This window comes from Micromys minutus (assembly GCF_963924665.1).
Source record: "Micromys minutus genome assembly, chromosome: 19".
Lineage (NCBI taxonomy): Eukaryota > Metazoa > Chordata > Mammalia > Rodentia > Muridae > Micromys > Micromys minutus.
This window is the reverse complement of record NC_137954.1, coordinates 45,060,041-45,085,464: the sequence shown is the minus strand read 5'-3', so window position 1 is coordinate 45,085,464 and position 25,424 is coordinate 45,060,041. Positions and strand designations below refer to the sequence as shown.

Genomic DNA, 25,424 nt, shown 5'->3' with positions numbered 1-25,424 from the left:
TTGTGTCTTCCTAATTTTTAGTTATATTCTGTTTCCTAGAGATATATAATCTTTCATTGTTAATTTTTCTTCTTAAATCCCATTTTTTTAAATTTTACAATTAAAATGGAATATGGCTCTTCTCTTCTCTCTGTCTCTTTCTTCCATCATTCTATTTTCATGTGTACCATACCTCTTTTTCTTAACTGTAGAGAAATAACTACAGGCAAATAAAAACACTGTAAGAAAGATAAATAACCTTCATTAGGAGAGAACCTTATTCTTTTCATAGTTTTAATTAGCTATTTCTGTTACCCAGTCACTTCTCAGAATGTAAGCAGTGTAGTTGGTATGCTATTTTGTAAACAGTGAATCTCTGCATATAAGTAAATATATACCATATTTATCTCTGTCTCTTGGTTACCTCACTCAGAATGATGGTTTTCTAGTTCCACCCATTTGATTGCAAATTCCATGATGTGATTGGTTTTAAGAGCTGAGGAACACTCCACTGTGTAAATGCTCCATGTCTCTTATCCGTTCTTATCCATTATCTCCTGGTAATGGACATAGCATCTAGAAATCAGATTAGACCGTACCCTCGGCCATTGGTTAAGAAGGTTGTTTGCCTTTTTAGGTCTATTTTTTCTTTGTACATTATCACAAATTCTCTCATATATATGAGAAGAATTTTTTCCCATTTAGTATGGAATTCAGCTCATTTGACTAAGAGTTTCCTTTACAGAAATGAAGCTTTTGACCTTGTGAGATGCAACACCACCATTGTTTTTCAAGTCACTGAAATCATATTTACAAATACCTTTCGTTGTCTTTAAATGTACTTCTTAATTTATCCTCTAGTAGTTTCAGAGGTTCAAGTTTAATACAGGGACAGGCCATTTATCCATTCATAACTGAATTTTCCTCAGTGTGAGATACAAGAATCAAAATTTATTCTTATACCTACAGATGTCCATTTTTATCATCAATATTTGCTGAAGATACAACCTTCTCTAATCCGTATTTTGAGGCCTAATATTCAAAACTCCAGTAGCTCTAGTTGTGTGGAGTTATATCTGGTTTTCTATTACATTGATTACCAGGTCTGTTTTCCTGCCAGTAGCATGTTCTTCTATATTAAAGTTCTGTAGTATAACGTGAACTCATGTACAGTGGTGCCTTTAGCAGTGATCTTACTGTCCAGGTTAGTTTTGGCTCTTCTTGGTCTTTTGTATGTCCATGTGAATTTTTAGATTTTCTTGATTATTGCTATAAAGAACTGAGCTTGTTTTTCTTGTGTTGACTGAGTTGGCTGTCAGGTTTGATGTGAACAGGAGCTAGACCTCCTTCATGCTACAGTTTTAGGTAGTAGTTGAATCCTTTTAGAGCTAAGTGAGTTGTCTATAGAATATTTTCATCTATTCCTACTTTCTCAGTGTTTTTTATAAAATGAGATCGTAACGTAAATATCCAGTAAAACAATAAGATTTGAAATTGTGAATCTATCGTAATGATTAATTCATCAAGAATTTAATTACATTATATTGCTCAGGGTACACTTAAACATTTAACCCTTCCTAGGCCTCTGTAATTCTAGAGTTATGTATGCGGCATGACAGGTAGCCAATTTAATATTAATTGTACACAAATAGTATATGAACTTATTAATTAGCAATGAGGACCCTAAACAATAGCTGGTTTGCCTTTTAAAATATAAAGCTAAAATTGTTACAAATACTATGTAAAGTTTAAGAATGTTTTTGTTTAAGCTTGGATTATTTACCATTTTTAATAAAGAAAATTAACCATCTAAATTATTAGGGTCCATTGTGATATCTTACTCACTGAAGACAAGAGACACTGACTGAATTATGATAATTAGTGTTGTTATCCTACAGTTATAACTTACATCATTTGTAGTCTTTAAAATATTCCTTTTAGTTGCAAAATAGATGATTGAGGACCATGAGCATTGCGCTGGACATATCCCAAATCATATTTTAATAATTTTCTGCACCTTTTACCCATCCCCAATTTTACTTATCCAATTTTATTTTAACTGGTGATTTGTATGTACATAATCTATTTTCTTAGACTCTAGATACTGCAAAGCTCATTTTGCATTTGTCTATCTTTTAACTTATCAAAATTATGCTTCCTTTATATATAGTAATTTACTAATAGTGAATTTTTTCTTCTTTATAGGTAATAATGCACTATACCATATATGCATATACACATATATGTATATATACGTATCTATATGTGCAAATTGCACACATATACATAAATTCATCTATGTATACTTATAACAAGTTATTTTTATCTATTTATTAATAAATTGGTTCTTTGGTTAAATATATATCATGACATTTATAACTAGAACAGTAATAATATGTGGTACATGTATTTATAGCTATACTGATAATTTTTTGGTATTATTCTAATGTGAATAGTTCTTTAGTGTGCCCTAAAGTCCAGTATGGTAAGAAGGGCTTAGTTATAAGAAAAATATTAGGATAAATTCTTCTCTATAATCTGGTGAGACTCTTCTGTGAAACAGCTCATAATTTTTGCTTCAGAGGCATTGAGACAGGCCCAGGAACAAATTCCTTACATTAAGAAATTGGTTCTTTGAGAAAATCAACAAGATTGATAAACCCCTAGCGAGACTAACTAAAGGGCAAAGAGAGAGTATCCAAATTAACAAAGTCAGAAAGGAAAGAGGTGACATAACAACTGAAACTAAGGAAATTCAAGAAATCATCAGATCCTACTACAAAAACTTATACTCCACAAAATTGGAAAATCTGGAGGAAATGGACGAATTCCTAGACAGATACAAGGTCCCAAAGTTTAACCAGGACCAAGTAAACCATCTAAATAACCCTATAACACCTAAAGAAATAGAAGAAGTCATCAAAAGCCTCCCAACCAAAAAAAGCCCAGGTCCAGACGGGTTCAGTGCAGAATTTTATCAGATATTTATTGGGGATATAACACCAATATTCGCCAAACTATTCCAAAAGGTAGAATCAGATGGAATATTACCCAACTCATTTTTTGAGGCTACAATAACCCTCGTACCTAAACCACACAAAGACCCTACAAGGAAAGAGAACTTCAGACCAATCTCACTTATGAACATTGATGCAAAAATACTCAACAAAATCCTTGCTAACCGAATCCAAGAACACATCAAAACCATCATTCATCATGACCAAGTAGGCTTCATCCCTGGGATGCAGGGATGGTTTAACATAAGTAAATCCATCAATGTAATCCACCATATAAACAAACTTAAAGACCAAAATCACATGGTCATCTCACTAGACGCTGAGAAAGCATTCGACAAAATCCAACACCCCTTCATGTTAAAAGTCCTGGAATGAACAGGAATCCAAGGCCCATATTTAAACATAATAAAAGGAATATACAGCAAACCAACAGCCAACATCAAACTTAATGGCGAGAAACTTGAAGCAATCCCACTAATATCAGGGACTCGACAAGGCTGCCCACTCTCTCCCTACCTATTCAACATAGTACTGGAAGTCCTGGCTGGAGCAATTAGACAGCAAAAGGAGATCAAGGGGATACAAACCGGAAAGGAAGAGATAAAAACATCACTCTTTGCCGATGACATGATAGTGTACTTGAGTGACCCCAAAAATTCCACCAGAGAACTCCTACAGCTGATAAACAAGTTCAGCAAAGTGGCCAGATACAAAATTAACTCAAACAAATCAGTAGCCTTCCTATACTCAAGGACAAACATGTGGAGAAAGAAATTAGGGAAAAGGTACCCTTCACAATCGTTACAAAAACTATGAAATACCTTGGTGTGACTCTAACTAAGCAAGTGAAGGACCTGTATGACAAGAACTTTAAACCTCTAAAGAAAGAAATTGAGAAGGATCTCAGAAAATGGAAAGATCTCCCATGGTCATGGATTGGAAAGATCAACATCTTAAAAATGGCCATCCTACCAAAAGCAATCTACAGATTCAATGCAATCCCCATCAAAATTTCAACCCAGTTCTTCATGGAATTGGAAAAATCAATGTGCAATTTTATATGGAATAACAAAAGACCTAAAATAGCGAAATCCATCCTCAATGACAAAAAAACATCTGCGGGAATCACTATCCCTGACCTCAAGCTATATTACAAGGCAATTGTGCTGAAAACTGTATGGTACTGGTACAGAAATAGGCAGGTGGATCAATAGAATAGAATAGAAGATCCAGAAATGAGCCCTCATGTATATGGTCACCTGATTTTTGACAAAGGAGCCATAAACATTCAATGGAAAAAGGACAGCCTATTCAACAAATGGTGCTGTTCCAACTGGCACTCAACATGCAAAAGAATGAAAATAGACCCGTTCTTATCTCCTTGTACAAAGCTCAAGTGTAAGTGGATTAAAGATCTCCACATTAAACCAGATACACTGAAACTATTAGATGAGAAAGTAGGGAAAACTTTAGAACACATAGGCACAGGAGAAAATTTCCTGAACAAAACACCAATGGCTCAAGCTCTAAGGTCAAAGATTAACAATTGGGACTTAATGAGATTGCAAAGTTTCTGTAAGGCTAAGGACATTGTCAAGAAAACAAAACAGCAACCAACAGAATGGGAAATGATCTTTACCAACACCACATCAGATAGAGGCCTAATATCCAAGGTGTACAAGGAACTCAAAAAGCTAGACACCAGAGAATCAAATAACCCTATTAAAAAATGGGGTACAGAGCTAAACAAATCATTTTCAGTTGAGGAACACCGAATGGCTGAGAAACATCTGAGGAAGTGCTCGACATCCTTAGCCATCAGGGAAATGCAAATCAAAACAACCCTAAGATCTCACCTCACACCAGTCAGATTGGCCAAGATCCAAAACTCAGATGACAGCAGATGCTGGCGAGGCTTCGGAGAAAGAGGAACACTTCTCCACTGTTGGTGGGGTTGCAAGCTAATACAACCACTCTGGAAATCTGTCTGGCGATACCTCAGATAATTGGATATAGTACTACCTGAAGCCTCAGTTATTCCACTTCTAGGCATATACCCCAGAGACACTTTAATACACAACAAAGATATATGCACCACAATGTTCATAGCGGCTCTATTTATAATAGCCAGAAGCTGGAAGGATCCCAGATGTCCTTCAGAAGACGAATGGATACAAAAATTGTGGTACATATACACAATGGAATACTACTCAGCCACCAGAAACAATGACTTAACCAAATTCTTAAGAAAATGGCTGCATCTAGAGAAGATCATCCTGAGTGAGATAACCCAGTCACAAAAGAACAGACATAATATGCAGTCACTGATAGTGGGATGCTAACCCCAGAGGCTTGCACTCCCCCAGAAACAACTCACAGACTGTATGAAGTCCAAGAAATAAAGAAAACAAAAAATATACATATATTCACAAAACAAGAAGACTTTGACTATTTCCATGTTGCGTTTTGTTTTACATGTATTTTACGCTTATTGTAACTAGTAGGTTTTCAATGCATACTGTCAAGCCCTTGAAAAAAATCAAGTACTGACTAAAAAATATATTCACATGGTTTGATGTAAAATTTATTTTAATGTCTGAAAAAACTGTATTGACAAAAATGTATAATTTTAAGCAAAAAATGTTTAAAATCTGTACATTTATCTTTGTTTTGCAAAATAAAGTCATTAAAAAAAAAGAAATTGCCTTGTATATTTCTCTTGGGCCTGCAATCATTGGGTAAGTGGTAACACTTGTCACACAAACTGTAAACCCCCAGAAGCCTAGACCGTCTTTGTTGTTCATATTTAGAAAATCTGTTGTTGCTAGAAATAGCTTGTCACTTTTTTCCTGTGCAAATTACCAAGTTTCTTATAGTTAATTCACAGTACATTTTGATGTTTCTGACTCTTAGTGGCTTACCCACAGTCTTTTTCAACATGGCCATATTTTGCAGCTGAAGCATTGGGCATTTTGATATCAGACACCTCTATTTATAGCTTAATCTATCATCTTAGCATGGTACATGGTAGAACCAATATCAGTTGTAACTCTTATCCACTCATCCTTGGGTGCTGCCCACAACATTGATGGCTTCATATTGTTTTTGCTTTTGGCTATGTGCATTATCATGAGGCAACTATCAACACCTGTCTTGCATTGGGGTCTATTATAATTTTATTCATAGCTCAAACAAATCTTGTTAAAAAATAAATCAGTCAAGGCTCCCACAAAGCCTTGTAAAATGTTTGTAATGTACTGAACATTTTCTTGGGCTCCTCAACCTTGTCCCAAGCTCTTAAATCCACTAAAATATATTGCTCTATGGTAGCAGCATCAAATTATATTTGTCCTCATATATCAGTGTATTACCCTTCACCCAGTAACTGATCTTTGACTATATTATTCCAGTCGGACTATTTTTCTCTTAACCATTGCAATTGCAGACTGGCATCCAGTACAGCTCTCACAAATCTTGTCCAGTCTAGGGGAACATTTCTATTTTGGGTAGAAAAAGTTCTTTAGAATTTGATTCACATGAGGCCAGTGTATCCCATATGAAATTGTGGCCTACTTAAAACACCTTAGATCTGTCATATAGGACTCCATTCTGTCTTGTCTTAAACTTGTCCCATAAAATTTCCCTGTAAGTGGCTAAGCAGAGGATATAAGCTTTTTGCTAGAATCCTGAAAGGAAATATACAACTCTTTATCCCTTGTCACGCCCTCTGTAGCATTTGAAATCTCCCATTTTCTCTGGCCCCAAATTCGGTGTCACTTATCATAGGAGTTTTGGCTACTTAATGCTTGTATAGATCATTTCTTAGCTACATTTTTTATCCGTTTCAATGAATAGTAGGTATATATAACAACATTTTAACTGGATTACTTTTATATTTTGAATTTTGTTCAGAACATGTACTATTTTGTCTATTAATTCTTGAAACAAAGAATATGTGGCAAGCATTTCCTCCTATTCAACATTTGTCTCTTCATTCTGGTGGAAGTTTTGTTTCCCACACAGAATCTTCTTTGTTTTTAATCATCTGACTTGTCTACATACTTTCAGCTTTTTGTACCTTTCAGGCTAGAGAGGAAAAATATTGTCAGTGCTCACACTGATATAGTGTAGCCTATATCTTGCATCTTAGTAGACAGAGTTCATGGTATTATATTCACCTTTTACTCACCTGTGAGTTGCCATTTTCTACAAAATGAAAGACGGGTGAATTTATAGTTTCCTGCAAGTAGCCATTTATTTCTTGAAAATCCTGTTTCTACTTCAGTGTGTACTTTTTGATCATGCCTCAGAAAGTAGCTGGCTATGTATGACTGAACCTATAGAGTTCTATCTCTGGCTCACTGTACTCTGAATTTTGTCTGGTCATGCTGCTGTCTACAGTGGCTCTACACTTCTCTTGATATCGGGTATACTGACACTCCCAACTGTGTGGGTTACTGTTTGTTCAGCGTATTGGCATCTTATTTCTATCTTTGGAACTTCAATATTGTTTTTAATCATTTTGAAATAATATTATTGGTGTTTTCTATAAGTTACATTGAATATATAAATCGTTTTTTCATGGTTAATTCTTTATATCATTTTCAAGTATGATATTTTCTTTGTGTGTCTACTTCAATTTCTTTAATAGTGTTTTGAAATTTCTACTATAGAGGTTCTTCATTCTCAAGGTTAAATTTATTTCTGGGCGTTTTCTTGATAGCTGTTTTGATTCTGAATGCTTCATGATATCTTTCTAAGCAAGTTCATTTGTCTATTCAAATGTGACAATAATTTATAGGCTGATTTTATATACAACAAATTTTCTCAATTAATGCATCAATTTTAATAATTTTTAGTGTTGATTTGAGTTTTTTCTGTATATGAAAGCATGTATAATATTTTAACAATGACAATTATTATATACCTGTGCCTTGCTATTATATAAATTAAACAAAGCATTGTATTGTGGACTAAAATATAATTACAAAATTGTAAATAATGTAGAAACTTATTTAACAGCAATATCTAAAGATTTTATGAAGAAAATTAAACCAGAAATACTTGTCTCAATTAATAAATTGGCAGATATATAATGACAATTCATAAAATTGCTATGTTCATGTGTGATACATGTAGACAAATAATCTATAAACACATGGCTTTTGTATTTTAGGAAAAGACAAATTTTCCATTTGAATCTAAACAAATCACATTTATATAGTGGAAAACGTAATAATTTGTTATCTGTGTGAATACATATGCATATTATAAGTTATTTGATATATGATATAAGTAATGCAAATAATTAAATTTTGTACATACAATAATAAAGAATAGAATTTTGATCATGGGATATATGTAGAACATTATAGAGGAAATGCATTTTGAACAAATATTAAGTAATATAAAACATAACATAAAAGTGTATGTTAGATAATGGAAAGGCACAATATTTCTCCTATGAATTAATCTATAGGCAGCATAGTAGATTAGTAATAGTTACCTAAATGCAAAAAGTTAATACTTAGAATATACAACAAATTTTTAGGTAATAAACAGGAAGTGTAATTGAATAGCGCACAAACATACACTGAACATCTAAGTTATAAGAAATATACAGGTTTGTGCTTATTGGCATATATGTGGATGTTCATGTATGTATAGGTTCACATGGAAATATGTACACTTACAGGTGCTATCCAGGTGATTTGAGGTGTGCTTCCTGAGGAGCTGACCTTCTTTATTTTCTTTTGTGAAACACACCAGCCTGGAATTTGCTATGTAGGCTAAACTAGCTTGCTTATAGTACTCAGAAACTTCTCCCTATCCCCAATTCTAAGACTGATAATTTGAGTGTGTACCTCTCTGTCTGATACTTTTTAAATATGAATTATGGGGATTTTTTGCAGTAATCTCTTCAACCCAGATAAACCCATTCAACCCAACTCATTCTTGAAAGCCACAATTATGCTTATTTGTAAACCACGCAAAGACCCTACAAAGAAAGAACTTCAGACAAATTTCCCTCATGAACATTGGTGCAAAACAACAAAAGGGGGTCAAATGCATACAAGTTTTAAATGTAACTATGTTTGTGACATGTGTGAGTTTAAAATGATATAAATATTTAACCCTATTGGAACCAATAAACACAATAAAACCCCATGTTGAAAAATTAGATAATACTTACCAGTTGACATAAGTAAATGTTTAAATAGGAATGTATCTAATAAGACACTGAGAAATACTCTTAGTAAGCTACCTGATCCATAATTAAATGCTATATTTGCTGTAAAGAGAAACAGAAGTGCACATCTGTTTTGGAATGCGTCTAGTAGTGAATTATACAGTTTTTTATGATTACAATCATTGGACTATAGAAAAACAGTTCTGCATTTCATGGGAATCACTGTGCTGTGGTCTCTGTTTCAGTGTATACTGAGGAACCCACTGGTGTTGACACAGACATTCTGCAAGGTCATAGAAACCATGTCATTTAAGTCATCTACATATTTTTTGCCAAAATTTTTATCGACCCAGTTTTTAATGACACCAACCTTTGCATCTCTAGTCACAGGTAGATATGTCTTCTTACTATGCTTATTCCAAGTTATCACAATGTGCATGTTTAAGGGCATATTGAAGAATTATATGTAAACAAATAATGTCATGTAAGCAGAAGACAGAAAGTATAGCATGCTTGAGTATTATTTGCTAAAACTATCAAAACACAAACACTCCCAAAACCACATAAATATTTTTAATAGGTAAAATTTCACCAAGCTCTTTATACCGCTCCTTATCTTTCTTCATCCCCACCTACATATGTGCCCATTTCCATCTCCCTCCTGTTTAAGAAACTACTATTCTCAATTCAAAATAAATTCGTCTTTTATCTGCTTCTATACCTTTCTTCTTTATGAAAATTATTTAATTGGATATTCTCAGTATTTACATTTCAAATGTCATCCCCTTCCCCCTTCTCACTCAGAGCTCCCCTACATGGGTTTCCATGAAGGAGCACCTTCTCCCAATCACCCTCTCCACCTCAGTGCCTTGGCATTCCCCTACACTTGGAAAACGCGCCTTTGCTGGTTCAAAGGTCTCTCCTCCCATTGATACCAGACAATGCTGTCCTCTTACATATGCAACTGGAATCATGGGTCTCTCCATGTATCTTCAATGTTTGGTGTTTTAGGTCATGGGAGTGATGGAGGGGTTTGTTGGCTGACAATGTTGTCCATGAGGTTGTAAACACTTTCATATCCTTCAGTCCTTTTTCTAATTCCTTCCTTTGGATCCCCATGTTCAGTCTGATGGTTAGCTGCAAGCATCCTCATCTGTATCTGTATGACTGTTGCAGAGAGTCTGAGAAGGCATCCATTTTAGGATCCTGCCAATAAGCACTACTAGGCTTCAGTGATAGTGTTTAGGTTTTCTGGCTGCATATGGGGTGGTTCCCCAGGTGAGGCAGGCTCTAATTGATCTTTTCTTCAATCCCTGCTTCTCTATTTGACCTTGAATTTCCTCCCTTGAGAGTTTTGTTCTCCCTTCTAAATAGGACAGAGGCATCCACATTCTGGCCTTCCTTCTTTTTGTTCTTCATAAGGACTGTAAATTGTTTCTTGTGTATTCAGTGATTTTGGAAGCTAGTCTCCAATTATCAGTAAGTGCATACCATGTGTGTTCTTTTTTAACTGTGTTACCTCACTCAGGATGATAGCTTCTAGTTCCATCTATTTGCCTAGGAATTTCATGAAGTCATTGTTTCTAATGGCTGAGTAGTACTCCATTGGGTAATTGTACTACTATTTGTGTATCCATTTCTCTTCTGAAGAACATATGGGTTATTTCCAGATTCTGGCTATTATAAATAAGGCTTCTGTGAACATGGTAGAGCATGTATCCTTGTTACATGTTGGAACAACTTTTGGGTATATACCCAGGAGTAAAATAGCTGGGTTTTCAGGAAGTACTATGTCCAATTTTTTGAGGAACAGACAGACTACTATCCAGAGTGGTTGTGCCAGCTTACAACCCCACCAACAGTGGAGAAGTGTTTCTCTTTCTCCACATCCTTGCCAGCATCTGCTGCCACCTGAGTTTTTTATCTTAACCATTCTGACTGGTGTGAGATGGAATCTCAGTGCTGTTTTGATTTGCATTTCCCTGATGACTAGGAATGCTGAGCATTTCTTTAAGTGCTTCTTGGTCATTTGGTATTCCTCAGTTGAGAATTTTCTTGTTTAGAACTCTACCCCATTTTTAATAAGAGTATTTGATTCTCTGGAGTCTAACTTCTTGAGTTCTTTGTATAAATTGGATATTAGTCCTATATCAGATGTAAGATTGATAAAGATCCTTTCCCAATCTGTTGTCTGCCATTTTGTCTTCTTGACAGCGTCCTTAGCCTTAAAGTAACTTTGCAATTTCATGAGGCCCCATAGTGAATTCTTGATCTTAGAGCATAATCAATTGATGTTCCATTCAGGAAAAATTTCCCTGTGCTTATCTTCTTGTACTCAATATCTAAAAACTCTTCTTGTACTTCATGATTACTCTGTCTGCACACAATATTTTTTTCTAAAATATGTACATTGACTACTGACTTGTTCTATTTTGTTGACTAGAAACTGTATGTTTTAGATTCAGATTGGTTTGACCTCAAGGCATTTTAATTATACTGTGATTTTTTTTTTCTGCAACAGTAAAGTAGGAATTTATAATCCTCATAGGCCCATATAAAAATACATACATTCCAGGTATTTTATTTACAAGCTATATGCATAGATTGAGAAGATCTAGGGCTATAGTAAGATTTCCCCAGCTATAAAGTCACTTGTTCCTTCTTGTTTCTCATGGCTATGCAGTTCTGATCTATGGCTGCTTCCTGCTCTTCTCTCTGTCTTCCTCTCCTCTCCTCCTCTCCTCTCCTCTCCTCTCCTCTCCTCTCTTCTCCTCTCCTCTCCTCTCCCCTCCCTTCCACTCCTCTCTCCTCCCCTCCCCTCCCCTCTCCTCCTTTTTCTTTTTCCTCCTCTTCTTCCTCTTCTCCTCTTTCTCCCTCTCCCTCCCTCCCTCCCTTCCCCCCTCCTCCTCTCTACTCTCTCTCTGTCTCTCTCTCTGTGTCTCTGTCTCTGTCTCTCTCTCTGTGTGTCTCTGTCTCTGTCTCTCTCTCTCTCTGTCTCTCTCTCTCTCTCCTTGCCACCCACTCTCTCAGATATGTTCTTCCATGGTCTCCTACCTTTCTTCATCCACTATCCAATCACAACCTCTAGCCTTTTATTAAATTGGGGAGAAGCTCACATGGCATTAGTTGAGTACCTTAGAATCTGCTACTCAGGGCAATCATGATTTGAGGATTCGAAGATGAGAATTATACCTTGGTTGTTCAGAGCATTTGGGCCAATATCCACTTATCAGTGAGTGCATACCATGTGTCTTCTTTTGTGCCTGAGTTACCTTACTCACTATGATATTTTTGAGTTTCTTCCATTTGACCAAGAATTTCATGAAAGCACTGTTTTTAATAGCTGTGTAGCACTCCATTGTTTACATTTACCACATTTTCTGTATCAATTCCTGTTTAAGGACCTCTGGGTTCTTTTCAGCTTCTGACTTCTAAAATTAAGGCTGCTATGGTTATCGTGGAGCATGTGTCCTTGTCATATAGTGAAGTATCATTTGGGTATATGCCCAGGCAAGGTATAACTGGGTTCTCAATTTTTTGATGAACACACAGGCTTGTATATTTTATAAAGTCCAGATTTATTCAAATAAGACATATTTTAGAGTTTATGTTTCTTGGTTTGTTTCAAAATCTGGGCTATACTAGAGAGAATAATAACAATGTGTAATTTTTTGTAACTCTCAAGAGATAATGTTTAACAGTATTTTATTTTCCTTTTCAGGAATGTTTATGCTCCCTGGAAGTTTACTTGGCCGTTTAGCTGGAGGCTGTGTTGTTGACAGATTAGAAATGTCTTGTAAGGGCAAATTGAAATTTATAGTGGTGACATCATTTATATCAGTAGGGCTTTTTCTATTAACCTTTTTTGTGAACTGTGAAACAGTAAAGTTTGCTGGAATCAATAATGATTATGATAGGTAAATATACATTTGTAAACTATGTACTGTAGTCATAACTGAGGGGATATTTTCTATACTAATATGTAAATAACTATTACTTTTATCATTATTAATCATGCAAATGAAATATCAAACATGATTTACTTTTAATATTTAATACTAAAATAAGAAATATATATTTGTTTATTGTGTATTTATAAGCAATTACGATCAGAACTAGAACTTTGAGGGAATATAGAAAGTAACAGATTTTTCTAAAGTATTTGTAACATGGTTTTACCTTGTGTTCTTGAAATGATCTGTTTATCTTATTTTAAATATCACAGAATAATTTTAAAGCATATCTGAGCATGCCTATAGATATTTTTGGGTTATTTATCCAAAGTTTAAAGTGCTTTGGATGAGACAATTTTGAATGTTGGACAACATAAATGCAACTGAAAACCAAAGGACTGAGCAAGTGAAAAGATAAAAGGGAATAATAGCACTTTCAGCTTCACTGGGATTGCGTATGAATAACTACGACTCAGTCAATGCCACTGGAGATGACTGTGAGGCTACAAAACATGTTAATTTTATTTCTTTTTTAAATTTGACTTTGTTTTGTTTGCTTTACATTTTCATTTTATATCTTGCTCCCTGACACCCCCCATCATTCAATCCCACCATCCCTTCCACCTCTATTATTTCCTTCTCCTCTGAAGAGGCTGGGCTGTTCTTGGTACCCCTGCACTATTCTCCTTGGCACTTCAGGTCTCTATGAGTCTAGGCAATTCCTCATCCAGGAAGGCAAGTAATGGCAGCCCAGCTAGAAGAACATATTCTATATATGAGCAACAGGATTTGGGGTAGCCTCTACTCCATTTGTTCAGGACTCACATAAAGACCAAGAAGCACATCTGTGACAGCCCATGTATGTACTTTGTTTTGATGAATCAGACTTGGAGAATCCAAAGGGCTGGTGGTAGTTGACCCTGTTGGTCTTGTATATAATTCTTATCCACTTTGGGACTCACAGTCTTCCCTTTTATTCTTCTATAAGCATCCACAAGCTCCATCCACTGTTTGACTGTGGGTGTCTATATCTCTCTGAGTCTACTGCTGTGTGGAGCTTCTCAATGGACAACATGATCCTCTCTGTAAGCATAACAGTATCATTAATAGTCTTAGGGATTGTTGCTATCCCATGGAATGGGTGAGAATCCAGGCCATTACCTCAGTCTCTTCTCCATCCCCCATGCCTGCAGTTTTCAAAGAAAGGATAAAATCAGTTGAAAGTTTTGTAGGTTGGGTTTGTGTCTCTATTGTTTCACTGTGGTTCCTGTCTGGTTACAGCAGGTGGCCTGTTCAGTTTGCATATCTCTAATATCATGAGTCATAGTGAAGATCACCCTATTGATTCCTGGACATGTTCCTTATCCCAGGTCTCTGCCTCATTCTGAACCTCCTCACTACTGTCAATTGCAGATTTTCATTTATTATCAGTCCATCTACACATCTCTCCTTTCCTTCCCACACCTCATTCTCAACCCACCATTATCTTCCCATTTCTCTTTCAACAAGTTCTCCACCTCCATCCTGCTCTTATGGTTATTTAATTCTTTTTCTGAGTGAGATTCAAACTTCCTCGAATGGGCCTTTCTTGTTTAGTTTTATTTTTTTAGGTCTTCTTTCGCATAGTACCTGTATTTTTAAAGTTATTATCCACTGATAAGTGAGTTCAAATCATGCATATCCTATTAGGAGTGGGTCACATCACTCAGGAGGAAGTTCCATCCATTTGCATGCAAAATCTATGGCTTCTTTTTTTTTTAAGGTATCTATGTTTTTTATTAATCATTTTATTCATTTACATTTTAAGTACTATCCCCCTTCCTGGTTACTTCTTCACAACTGCCCCATCTCATTCCAACTCTCATGCCCCTTCTTTGCCTCTATGTGAGTTCTTATCTACTTCCTCACCCAATCCTGCCTCACCTCTCTGGTTTCTACCTATTTTGGGGCATCAAGCTTCCACAGGACCAAGGGCTTCCTCTCCCACTGATGTCGGATAAGGCAATCCTTTGTTTTACGTACATGTGGAAGAAATGGATCCTCTTCATGTGTCCTCTTTGTTTGGTGGTTTAGTCCCTGGAAGCTCTGGGTGGTCAGGTTAGTTGATATTGTTGTTCTTCCTATGGAGTTGCAATCCTCTTCACTTCCTTCAGTCCTTGCTCTAGCTGTTTCATTGGGGTCAACAGGCTTACCCCAATGGTTGACTCTCAGGATCTGAATCTGTGTTAGTCAGGTCCTGGCAAAATTTCTCAGGGAACAGCCATAATAGGCTTCTCTGAGCAAGAGCTTATTGGCATCAGAAATAGTGTCAAGCTTTGTCTGGAGATTCTCTAGGTGGAGCAGTCTCTGGATGGCCTTTCCTTCATTCTCTGCTAATGTGTTTTTGCTCCCGTCTTGTTTTTTTAGACATGAAAAAATTTAGGTTAATAATTCTGAGACAGGTGGGTGGCCTCATTCCTCAACTGGGGACTGTGCCTATCTATAAAACATTGTCTCTTCAAGTTCTATATTCCCTTTGTTGGGTATTTTGGCTAAACTCATCATTGTTAGATGCCTGGGAGCCTTTTACTACCATGGCGTTTTGGGCCTTTTAGTGGATACCAGCAGTACACCACCACTCACCGCTTCCTTAGGAAGTCTGAAGTACATTATGCCTGCCTTGCCAAGCTGCGTCTTGCAGAAAATTTTATTACCTATCTATGTATCTACTATATATCTAAATTTTTTAAAAAAAAGCATTTGACAGGTAATTTTTCTCTCTTCCTATGGAGTATTTCTCTATTCAGTATATCTCTGAAGAAGACATTTATTTTTATTTTTTTATGGATCTTAAAAATGTGTTCAATAATTTTCCAAAGTCATTTGTTACAGACTGAGATGTTAGTACGACTCTAACAAGAGTCAAGAACCCTTTCTGAAAGTGCCCTGAAAATCTCTTGAAAATCTAATATCCATTCAAAGACATTTTTTTGACATTTTCATAGTGTCTTAGGCTTCATATTTGGATCAGTTAAGGAGGATATTTTAGGCCTCATAGCAGGGAGAAAAATGAACTCCTAAGAAGTGAAAATGAAAACTTGGTTCACATTAAGTTCATCAACCTGGATCAAACTTTAGGGAGTCTAGCAGTTTAATATAAGAAAATCAAAACACTGTATTTTGGGAGGAAATTTCCTGGTGTAATAAAATTCCTAGTGGAAAAAAAGCATAATGACATTGAAATGCAACTCAGGATCTCTGTCATTTATCCCAAGAAGATTGGTTATAGGGATAGACTGCTAGTACTAGATCAAGGACATAAGGAAGGATCTAGTGTATTCATAATCATATATATATATATATATATATATATATATATATATATATATGTGTGTGTGTGTGTGTGTGTACTGGAGAGATTATATAGTGTACTTATCATCATATATACTACTGGTCCTGGTTGTAGACTCCTCTGGTCATGGTTGTGGGAGCTTTGAGGAGCTGCTGGCTGTACAGGCAATATATGGAGCATTTAGATTACCTTTAGTTCTGGCTGAAAGAGCTAATTACAGGCTACCTCAAAAGATAACGTAGAACAAATGGCTATTAGTCACTTCCAAATTGAAGAGTTGTGGATGGAAGGTAGGTAATATGTTCAATGCTTTGAGAGAAAAATTTGTTTTGTTTAACATTTCTGGTTTTCCTGGTAATCTGTGGTTACAAGAACCCTTGGGCTCCTAACAATAAACCACTTTGGAAAATTGAGAATTTTTTTAAAAAAAAATTAAGATCACCTTATCTCCTGCCAGAGGTCCAGGTTTGGTTTTCAATACTCACATGGAATATTGTGTAAGTGTATTACCTCTAGAACAAATAGATACAATTATTTTCTTTTGCTTCCATGGTTGCTGAATTTACAGGGTACACATAGATACATTCTAGACAAACACATACAAACACATTAATTCTAATATAGTTACATTAACAACTTTCAAAGTATGTAAAATTTCTACTTTTATTACACAAAACTCATGAAAACTTATGTCCTTATAAGAACAGATAAATATTATTAATGCAAAAGAAGTAAGGAAAGTGTAAGGATCATGTGATTTCATTTTATAAAATCACTACAAATGAACATCAAGAGAGGTCTAATAAATAATAATCTGTAAATTTGTAAGTAAATAGTGAAGTGGAAAATCTTTGAAGTGGAAATGTCAGTCCATTGTAGATGGTTATGATTTTGTTTGTTAAGAGTGGGAGTATCAGTTTATTGTAGATGGTTATAATTTTTTTTGTTAAGACTCTGGTGAAAATTTTATTACAGCATAAAATTAATTCAAATAGTACATATTTTAAGATTTCTTTGTGTTTATTCTTTATGCTTGTATTCACCTGCATGTTTGTTTATGTATCGTAAACATGCCTGGTGTCCAGAAAGAGCCTAGAGGGCATCAGAATCCCTGGAATTGGAGCTACAAGTGGTTTTGAACTGCTCCTCTGAAAAAGCAGGATGTATTCTTATAAACTAAGCCATTGCTCCAGGGCTATCAAGTGGTACACTCTTGAATGTGCATTTATTATATTATTATAACAGAAAATCTATGAAAAACTGTTTCAAAAGGCATACCTATGGATCTTGAGGATACTTTAATCTATACATTAACGACTTAAATGATGATATTATAATTGTTTTTAATATCAATTTCACAGCTTGGGTATAATTGGAAACCTCACGGCTCCATGCAATGAGAACTGTGGTTGCAAAACTTCTTTATATGATGCTGTATGTGGAAGAGATGATATACAGTATTTCACTCCCTGTTTTGCAGGCTGCAAAACTACTAAAACTTTAAAGAATGAAAAGGTAGATTTTTATGCTTCTAAACTTTCAGGGTCTGTGAATTGTAACTTGATTATCATTCATTTAATACTATTATTCACTTATAAATTAGGACATATGTCTCTTTATCTAATATTGGTTACCTCACACAGGATAGTTTTTAATATCATTCTTTTGCCAACAAATTTTATGATGTTACCTTTTTAAACAGCTGAGTAATACTCCATTTTATAAGGGTACCACATGTCCTTTATTCTGTTGAGTAACATGTAGTTTGACTGCTGTTTCTGACTATTATGTATAAAGTCACAATGAACATAGTTGAGCAATTGTTCCTTGGTAGGATCAAGCATCCTTTCTGTATTATTCATGGTAGTGATTTTGACAGATGAAATTTAAAGGTTGTTTTGATTTACATTTCCTTGATGGTTAAGGGTGTTGAACAGTTCTTTATTTGAATCTCAGCCTTTTGAGATTTCTTTATGTAAAATTTTGTTTCGAACTGTGTGCCATTTTTAATTTATTTTCGTTTTAATACCTAATTGCTTGAATTGCTTATGTATTTTTGAATAGTAGATCTTTATTGGATATAGAGTTCATAAATATCTCTTCCAATTGTCTAAGTTGCTTCTTTTACCAACTGAGAGTTTCCATTTTCTTAACGAAATGTTGTTACATGAGGATCCCATTATTAGCTGATGGTCTTAGTGACTACACTATCTGTGTTTTGATCAGAAAGTCATTTCCTGTGTCAATGCTTTCATGGATGATCCATTTTCTTTTTCTGTCAGATGTAGTATTTCTTGTTTTATGCTGAGGTCTTTGATCCATTTTGACTGGAGTTTCATGCAGAGTGATAAATATGGCACTATTGTCATATTTTTACCTGCACGTCCAGTTTGAGTAGCACATATTGGTGTTTTAATTTTTACAGTGTTTATTTCTGGCTTCTTTATCAAAAATTAGGTATGTGTAGATGTGTGAATTCACATCTGGGTCTTCAATTTGATTTTGTTTAACTATGTGTCTTTTTCTATACAAAGGCCATGCAGTTTTTATTTTATAGCTCTATAGTACAGTTTAAAATCAGAGGTAATGACACCTCCAGCAGCTCTTTTACTTCTAAAGACTATTGTGGTTGCACTCTGTTGTATTTCCATTTAAGTTGAGAACTGTTTTTTTCAGGTTTGCAAATAATTGTGTTGGACATTTAAAGGGAATTTGATTGACTATACATTTCATTTGGTAGAATTGACATTTCTACAATGTTAATTCTACTGATTTATGAGCATGAGAGTTTTTTTTCATCCTTGACATTTTAATCAATATCTTTCTTAATGACTTAAAAGTCTTAACACACCTGTGTTTCACTGGCTTGGTTAGAGTTACACCAAAATATTTTATATTATTTCTGGTTATGGTAATGTGTTATTTCCCCAGTTTCCTTCTCAGCCAACTTGTCAATTTGGACATAGAAGAGCTCTTCATTTTTTTAAAATTAACTTTGTACCCAGATACTATCCTGAAAGTGTTTATCAGCTACAGAAATTAACTAATTTTTCCAGATTGCTATCATATACTATCAAATCATATGTAAATAAAATATACTTTGACTTCTTTCAAATTTGTAATTCTTCAGTCTCCTTCCATGTATTGTTGCTCTAAGTAAGACTTAAAATATTCTATTGACTAATTAAGAATAGATTGGGCAGCCTTATGTTGATCTTAGTGTAATTGTTTTGTATTTCTCTCTATTTAATTTGACTTTGGCAATAGGTTTGCTGTATATTGCCTTCGTTATGTTTGGATACGTCCCTTTTGTCCATAAACTCTCAGGATCTTTTGCTTTATAGGATGTTGGATTTTTTTCAAGTATTTTAGGTATCTAATGAGATGATCTTGTAAAAAATTTTTTCTGTTTTCTTTATATGACTGACTACATTTGCTAATATTCTTACAGCTCTAGGATAAAGTCTAGTTGTTCATGATAGCTTATCATGTTAATGTGTTCTTGGATTTGTTTTTCGTGTATTTTGAGTACTCTTATGTCTATCCTCAGAAAGAAAAATAGATCTGTAATTATCTTTCTTTTTGAGTTTTTTTATTTGCTTTTGGTATCAGGGTAACTCTGGCTCAGAGAATGAATTAGCCTATGTTGCCTTTGCTTCCATCTGTGTGATGGCATAGCAGTGACGTAGGGTTAAGTTTTCTGAAAATCATGTAGAGTTCTTTATTGGATATTCTCTGTATTTACATTTCAAATGATATTCCCTTTCTCCCTCCCATCAGGTCTCATCCTCCTTCCCTTGCCTCTATGAAAGTGCTCTCTCTCCCAACTGCCCTATCACACATCGGTGCCTTGGCATTCTCCTACACTGGAAAAATGAGCCTTCGCTGGAGAAAAGGCCTATCTTCCCATTGATGCCAATCATTTTGAAAACTAAGCCTTCCTCTCCCAGATAAAAAATCAGTTCTTTTCATGATTATACACAAAGCAGTTTTAAAATCTTTAATAGTCACATTATTGCTCACATTTCAAATTTTAGAAAGAAAGATAATTGATTAATAAAATAAAATATTTTATCAGAATTAACTGCCTTTAATTTGTATTGACATCCAATAATAATGAAACTTACATAAGGTAAATAGTATTTCTAAAATTTTAGAACTGACTTATTTACAGTCATATATTCACAAACACCTGCATGAGATTCACTGACAGATAAAGATCTTAGATTTTTTCAATTAATTTTGCTTTTATAAATAATGTATGTCATACACAAATAATGTATGTGTGTGTGTGTAATGTATATTAGGTTTAGCATGAGAATATTCTTAAAAGTAGAGAATCTATGCTTAGTGCGATGAAATATGCCTTAATTCCAGTGTTCTGTATGCTGAGGAAGATCAGTTTCTGTGAGTTCCAGGCTATGTAGTAAAATCTTAAAGGAAAGCTGAAAAAAAAGAAATATACTTCTCTATGAAGAGCATACAAACTGGTTATCCAATACCAAATGTTAAGCGTAAAAACTTTACATACAATTAATATTGTAGATATTAAGCAAGTTTAATTTACACATTTAATGTATGTACATATATGTGTTTATACATTTACATGTATACATATGTATGTGTAACTATATATAAAACAGAGAGAAAGAGGTCACTAATTTGAAATAGGAACATAAGAAAGGCTTAGAGAAGAGGAAATGCAGGGGAAATAAAATGATTGTATTTTATGATCACTAAATAAAAAAGTACAAAAGCAATAGGAAGCAAAACTCTGAGAAATCTCCCGGGAATATTAATTTAATTTTTATTCTCATAGTAATAAGGCTATTGTATGTTGGCTGTTTCTGAAATACTATTTTTATTTTCAACATTACAGATGTACTACAATTGCTCTTGTATTAAAGAAGGACTGACAACTGCTGATAATGATGGCCATTTTATTGATGCCATTTCTGGAACATGTAATACCAGATGTCTTTCATTACCTTTGTTTTATGCCTTTTACTTTTCTGCAACCCTTTTTTCTAGTTTACCCAGTATACCTATCTTACTGATTTTGTTACAGTAAGTATATAATTTACATAATCATTAAGTAGTTAGAACATGAAAATGATTCCTTTAGAAATAATTCAAATTATTACAGCAAATGATTCCGTGTTTTACCATAGTAAATATAAATAGAAAATATTAATATTGTAAAAATTTGTTTCTTTATCATTTTTTTCCTTTATTTATTTTATTTGTCTTGTTGCATAACATGAATAGATGCAACATTTATTCTCACTTTAATTTAAAAATGCAGCCAGTTCTGTAACTGCATATATTGCTAAGAACAAAAACAATAGCTTACTTTTGACATGTTCTCTGTTAGTTATGGCGTGACTATAGAGACAGAAATTGTAGAATATTCTAGCAAATACATAGTTTGATGGAAAAACGTGGAAAAATAAGATAGAACTGGAGAGGAGGGAAAATAGGGGATGATTTAGCCATAACTCATAATGTGAATAATTAATTTCTCTACAAAAGATAAAAAAACGTTAGTGAGATACATGCTTTGCTTTTGATTCTATATCGATGTAGATGAATTATATGGCTCTTTTCTATTTGGGGGCAGAGTCTTTCTGTATAACCCAAGCTGGCCCCAAGCACATAACTCTTCTGCCTTTCTGTCTAGGCCTTGGGTTGTGCTCAGATGTGAATCTTGATAGAATAGTTTGAAGATAGTGTGAAAAATGTAGTTAAAAAGGGAAAGTGGAGAAAACAAAAAGTGAGGGTGAAATAGTGACTTTTAGAGATAATTTTGTATTATGTGATTTGAAAAATATTTGTTTGTTTTAAAATTGTGAGAGTTATAACCTTGCTGGGATATGGAGACATCCAGATTCATATTCAAGCTTCTCATTTGGGCAACTAGAAAAACAGTTATATTAATGAAAATATAAATTTCAAATTAAAATGGTAAAGAACACATACTTGAGTTGATGAAATATCTCAGTGAATAAAGACACTTGCTATTAAGTTTGAAAACTGAGCTCAGTGTCTTAGAACTCATATGGCAGATGAAAAAGAGACATATCTTGAGAGGTTTTCTCTGACAGCATCAGCATTTTGTCTCTCTCTCTCTCTCTCTCTCTCTCTCTCTCTCTCTCTCTCTCTCTCTCTCTCCCTCTCTCTGTCTCTCTCCCTCACTCACACACACATATATAAATTATTAATAAATAGTATGACTTATTAAAGTGGATGTAAAATATTCAATAAATGTTCTCAGTAAAGAGAGAATTATATTTCTAAATGTGATTTAGAGTCTTCCATCTTTATTTCTTACTAAAATGAATAAAACAGGAGTATGTCAGAAGGCAACCATGCAACAATACTGTCTGTAAGCACAGAAAAGCATCAGTAATAGTGTTAGACCTTGGAGCCTCCACTTGAGATGGATCCGAAAGTTGGGCCAGTAACTGGACTACTTTCTCCTCAGTTTCTTCTCCATTTTTGTCCCTGAAATTCTCTGAGACTGAAAGAGACAATTTTGGTCAGAATTATTGACTGTGGGATGGCAACCCCATTCTTCCATGTGATGCCATGTCTTTCTACTAAAGGTTTACCCACACTGTTGGCATTTCATGTAAGCATTTTTCTTTTAAGTTTTGAGAGTTTATCACCAGCCAGGTCTTTGGTACATTCTAGAGGGTACCCTCACTTCCCAACTCCCAAGTTTTTATATTTCTGTTCACACTGCTGGCCCTCACAGCTTCTACCTATTTCCCTGTAACATACCTGATTATGTTCTTGTTTTCTGCTTTTCCTCCCCTCTCCCACCCAGATCCTTCCCTCTCCCTGTCTCCTGTGATTCTGTGATTGTTTTCTACTCCCTCTCAAGTGAGACTGAAGTTTCCTCATTTGGGCTTTCATTTTGTTAACCTTCTTGATATCTGTGGATTGTAACATGAATACTTTACTTTCTGACTAATATCCGTATTAGTGAGTACATGCCACGCATATCCTTTTGCATCTGGGTTATCTCACTCGGGTTAATATTTTCTAGTTCTATAATGGTACCACGTGAAAGAGGGAAATCCCAGAAAATAGGATGTTCCACGTAAATAATAAAGTTGCAACAAATGTCGGCTGGTTGTAAGAAACACCATTGCATAGTATTCTATGCAGTCACCATGCTCTGCAGGGAATGAGAGTGAGAGAGGTGTCCTTGTAAGGAAGACAATGTTATGTGGAACTCAGTCACCCCAAGTAACCATGGGGCAAAGCCTAAGAGTAAAGAGTGTAGACTTAAGCTGTCTTCCTCATTCAATGTGCCATTTACTTAGAACTCAATAAAAAGTCAGAAAACTGTAACCTTACTGAAATGATTTATGGAGTATAGATTCCACTATAAATAGCAAACTTGAAAAATGAAGACTTAACGACACTGGGATGGACTCTAAGCAATACCATGGCTTGCGGACAGAGGAAAATGTAAATGTGAAACTAAATAGAGCTGAGTTGTTTCAAGAAAAAGTTGCCCAGGCAGATTTAATCCATAAAGTTTGTTCTGATTGAAAGAACTAGCAGGTTTTTGTTTTTAGTTGTCATGTTAATAATGAGTAAATAGATAGTTTATATACCATGTTCATATGCCAAGTTTAACTTTTGTCAACTAGCTGTATTTGTGGTATAAATTAAGTGTAACATATGTATTCAAGAGCATAAACCTAGCATGTGTCATTAACAGGTAACATCATTGCTATTTGCTTTCAGAAGTGTACCTGCCAGTTGGAATTCAGTGACCATGGGTGTGACATTTACCATTTGGAGAATCTTTGGTATGTGTTTTCAGCTATATTCCATGTACCAAATTGTTCATCTTTGATATGCAAGTTTCCATGTATATTTAAACTACTGAGTAAATAATAATATAAAGTGATAGAAAATGAATATGAGATTGCTCTAACATAGTTAGGAGCTATGTAAATACAGTGAGAAATTAGGTAAAATAAAAGCCATTCAGTTGAAGAAAATATGCATCAATTATATTCTGTTAGCTGAAGACTTGTATTTGGAGTCTCCAGTTACACAGATAGATTATTTAAAACATCCATATGTTCAAATAAATACCATACTTTTGTTGTATTCTTGTGGAGTCCCAATAGAAATGTCTTGTGTGAAATATTTTCCGTAGTCATGGTTTTTGACTCTATTTATAGTAGTACTCATTAGTTTACTTCTGCAGAATAGTTCTCAGGTTTAATAAGACAGGGATTGGTTGTCCCTATAAATGATCACACCACTATTGCAGCATGGCACTACCAGCCTGAAAGCTTTGTACTGTAGTAGGGTCTGATGACACCCTACTTTTCTTCATCAGCCGGCATAGCTCGCCCAGGTCTCTGAATGCTACTCAGCAAGGAGATTTCAGGGTCCTCTTCTCTTTGTCCTCTGACCAAAGTGTGTGGTGTCTTCAGTAACAGGGTTTTATCATCTATATGTGGTGGTAGTATAATCAGTGGCCTTATACTGTATAGTTTCACGTCTCTACAGCCTACGTGACCAATATCCAACAGAAAGAAAAATTGTGTTTGACATTGAGATTTATTCATGGAGAGTATTATTTACAAATGTGGCACACTTCTGTTCAAACATTGAGATAATTTTTTCCACATGACTTTTTTCTACCATTCCTGGGCATATAATCAAAGGAATTTGTATCTTTTTATAGAGAAACTAGCATAGCCATGATCATTGATTTTATATTGCATTATAGCTAGGAATGGAAGCAACTTAGATGTCTTCAACTGATGAAAGTTCCATGAGAATGAATACATATACAAAGTATAACATTCCTTACCAATAACAAAAAGTGACATTGAGAAAGTTGCAGGAAAATGGATATAACCAAAAGGAATTATATGGAGTGAAGTCATTCATGACCAGCAATATAATTCTAAATGTTT

General features: G+C 34.7%; 1 protein-coding gene across 1 annotated transcript in view; it reads left to right on the top strand.

Moving 5' to 3' along the window:
- LOC308433272 (solute carrier organic anion transporter family member 6C1-like) overlaps window positions 1-25,424 on the top strand; it is a gene marked incomplete at both ends in the record, with an annotated part of 69,734 nt that overhangs the window by 39,882 nt on the left and 4,428 nt on the right. The window contains 5 exons of the mRNA XM_080933273.1: window positions 9,432-9,576; window positions 12,908-13,103; window positions 17,832-17,985; window positions 21,350-21,537; window positions 24,232-24,296. Of these exons, the coding sequence (XP_080789399.1) occupies window positions 9,432-9,576; window positions 12,908-13,103; window positions 17,832-17,985; window positions 21,350-21,537; window positions 24,232-24,296 (748 nt within the window). The remainder of the gene's footprint in view (window positions 1-9,431; window positions 9,577-12,907; window positions 13,104-17,831; window positions 17,986-21,349; window positions 21,538-24,231; window positions 24,297-25,424) is intronic.